This window comes from Protobothrops mucrosquamatus, unplaced genomic scaffold, assembly GCF_001527695.2.
Source record: "Protobothrops mucrosquamatus isolate PMUCROS unplaced genomic scaffold, P.Mucros_1.0 scaffold11512, whole genome shotgun sequence".
Taxonomy (NCBI): domain Eukaryota; kingdom Metazoa; phylum Chordata; class Lepidosauria; order Squamata; family Viperidae; genus Protobothrops; species Protobothrops mucrosquamatus.
In genome coordinates this window covers 13,321-16,163 of record NW_015397291.1, presented here as the reverse complement: position 1 = coordinate 16,163, position 2,843 = coordinate 13,321, and the positions used below count along the sequence as shown (strand labels likewise).

At 50.7% G+C, this 2,843-nt stretch overlaps 1 protein-coding gene across 1 annotated transcript; it reads left to right on the top strand.

Annotated features, from left to right (window-relative positions):
- Nucleotides 1-501: 501 nt before the first annotated feature.
- Nucleotides 502-2,444, top strand: LOC107301323 (52 kDa repressor of the inhibitor of the protein kinase-like; the record flags this gene model as incomplete). Its single annotated transcript, XM_015830564.1, has 1 exon — nucleotides 502-2,444. A coding segment is annotated over one exon (1,943 nt), but the record flags the coding sequence as incomplete, so codon positions are not given.
- Between the last annotated feature and the right edge of the window lie 399 nt (nucleotides 2,445-2,843).

Below are 2,843 nucleotides of genomic sequence, written 5' to 3'. Positions count from 1 at the left end.
GCTGGGTGACTTTGGGCCAATCACCAGGAGATTATGAGTTCTTTGGCATGAAAGCCAGCTGGCTGACTGCGAGCCAATCACACTCTCTCAGCCTAACCCACCTCACAAGGTTGTTGTGGGGAAAAGGAGGAAGGCGTAGTAGTCCAGTATGTCTTAGCCACCTTGAGTTACTTCTAAAGCAGGGGTCTTCAAACTTGGCTCTTTTATGACTTGTGGACTTCAACTCCCAGAATTCCTCAGCCAGCATGGGGGAGCTATGGCCCCTTCATGACTTGTGGACTTCAAGTCCCAGAATTCCTCAGCCAGGCACGCTGGCTGAGGAATTCTGGGACTTGAAGTCCACAAGTCATGAAGGGGCCAAGTTTGAAGACCTCTGTTCTAAAGTAATAAAATCAAATAAACAACACCACTAAAGTATTTAACGTCATCAGTCATTTCGAAGAGAATGTTTTGCTATTACCAGCGGGCCAGAATTAAATAAACTTTTCCCCGTTTCCCTAGTTGACGAAACGTTTGAACAAGAAAAGACCAACGTGGAATCCAAGAACGACGTCCAGAATCCGGCCTCGGAAGAAGGCCGAGAAGAGCCGGTCAACGACGACGCCCCGCTAAGCCAGGAAGAGCGGGAAAACAAGGATTACCTCAAATCTTTATTTGAGATTTTAATCCTCATGGGCAAACAAAACATCCCTCTGGACGGCCACAACGGCGACGAGCTCCCCGAGGACATTTTCACCCCGGACAATTTCCAAGCCCTTTTGGAATTCCGCATCAATTCCGGAGATGAAGTTCTGAGGAAACAGTTCGAGACCACCGCCGTGAACCTGGCCTATTGCTCGCAAACCCAACAGAAGCAAATGCTGGAGATTTGCGAGAATTGCGTGCGAGAGGAAATGCTGAGGGAGGTGAGGGACTCTCAGTTCTTCTCCATCGTCACCGACGAAGTGGTGGACTTGGCGGGCGAGGAGCACTTGCCGATCCTGGTGAGATTTGTGGACGATGCTCACAACTTGCGGGAGGAATTCATCGGCTTCCTCCCTTACGAAGCCGACCCGGAAATTTTAGCAGTGAAGTTCCACACCACCATTACCGAAAAGTGGGGCTTAAACATGGAATATTGTCGAGGTCAAGCCTACGTTGTCTCCAGCGGGTTTGCTTCTAAAATGAAGACGGTGGCCACGAGGATCTTGGAAAAGTACCCTCAGGCCATTTACACGTTGTCTTCCTCGTGTGCCTTGAACCTCTGGCTGGCCAAGTCGGTTCCCGTTCTTGGCGTTTCGGTGGCGCTGGGAACCATGGAGGAGGTGTGCTGCTTCTTCCTGCAGTCCCCTCAGATGTTGGCTGGCTTGGACAATATCATCTCCATCCTGTTTCACAACAGCGAGGAGAAAGGGAATTTGCTGAAGGAGATCGCCCGTTCTCCCTGGACGGGACGCCACGACAATTTTGAGATTGTGGTTGATCTCGTCCAGGCTCTGGTGCTCTGTTTGGACAGCGTCAACGAAGCCTCCATGCCGTGGAACAGCTCCCTGGTGGGACAAGCCAACATCCTCTCCATGGCCCTGGCGAATTTTGACTTCGTGGTCACGGTGGTGATCATCAAGAACATTCTCTCCTTCACCAGAGCTTTTGGGAAGAATCTCCAGGGCCAAACGTCCGACGTTTTCTTTGCGGCCAGCAGCTTGACGGCCGTCCTGCATTCCCTCAACGAGGTGATGGAGAATATCGAGGTGTATCACGAGTTCTGGTTTGAGGAAGCCACCAACTTGGCCGCCAAACTGGACCTTCCCATTAAGTTGCCCGGGAAGTTCTGCCGAACCCAACAGGGAAATATGGATTCTGAGATCACTCCGGAGAATTACTACAAAGAAGCCCTCAGCATCCCAACGGTGGAACACATCATCCAGGAGTTGAAGGATATCTTCTCCGAACAGCACTTGAAGGCCCTCAAGTGCTTGTCTCTAGTGCCTTCGGTCATGGGGCAGCTCAAATTCAATACCTCCGAGGAACATCACGCCGATATGTACAAGAACGACCTCACCAACCCAGATACACTTTCCGCGGAGCTTCACTGCTGGAGAATCAAGTGGAAGCACCGCGGAAAGGACATTGAACTTCCCACCACCATCTACGAAACCCTCCACCTGCCGGACATCAAGTTTTTCCCCAACGTCTACTCGCTGCTGAAGGTCCTCTGCATCCTGCCCATCATGAAAGTGGAGACCGAGAAGTTTGAAATCGGCCGACGGCGCTTGAAGGCCTACCTCAAGAACACGGTCACCAAGCAGCGCTCCAACAACTTGGCCCTGTTGAACATAAACTTTGACATTAAGCACGACTTGGACTTAATGGTTGACACCTACATGAAGCTCTATCCCGAGAAAGCCGAATTTCAAGAGGAGTTTCTTCCGGCCCGCAATTCCGAGCAGGTCCAAGAGGCGTAACCGAACGAGGAAAGAGTGGACAACCGGCCTGGCTGAGATTCATCATTTGGCCTTCTTAAAAAAAAACACCAGGGTCTCGTTCAGCACCTCACTAGAACATCAGAGTAGACCCCCTTGGGTTGTAGGCCTGTCTGGAAAGGAGCTGCAGATCATTAACCCAGCTCTTCTTTTTGCCGCTAAGGTCTTCTCTGAGCATAAAGCACTCATGTTCTATCTTGGTTTATTGCCGAGAAAAGCCAGTTCACAAAGAAGAGAGCGTGTACTGATTGTTAATTTTTTCCCTCTGTCCCTAAATCCCAGGCCTGAGAAAGAAGGATATACATTTGGTCTAAGCCAGGGGTCTTCAGACTTGGCCCTTTTAGGACTTGTGGACTTCGACTCCCAGAATTCCTCAGCCAG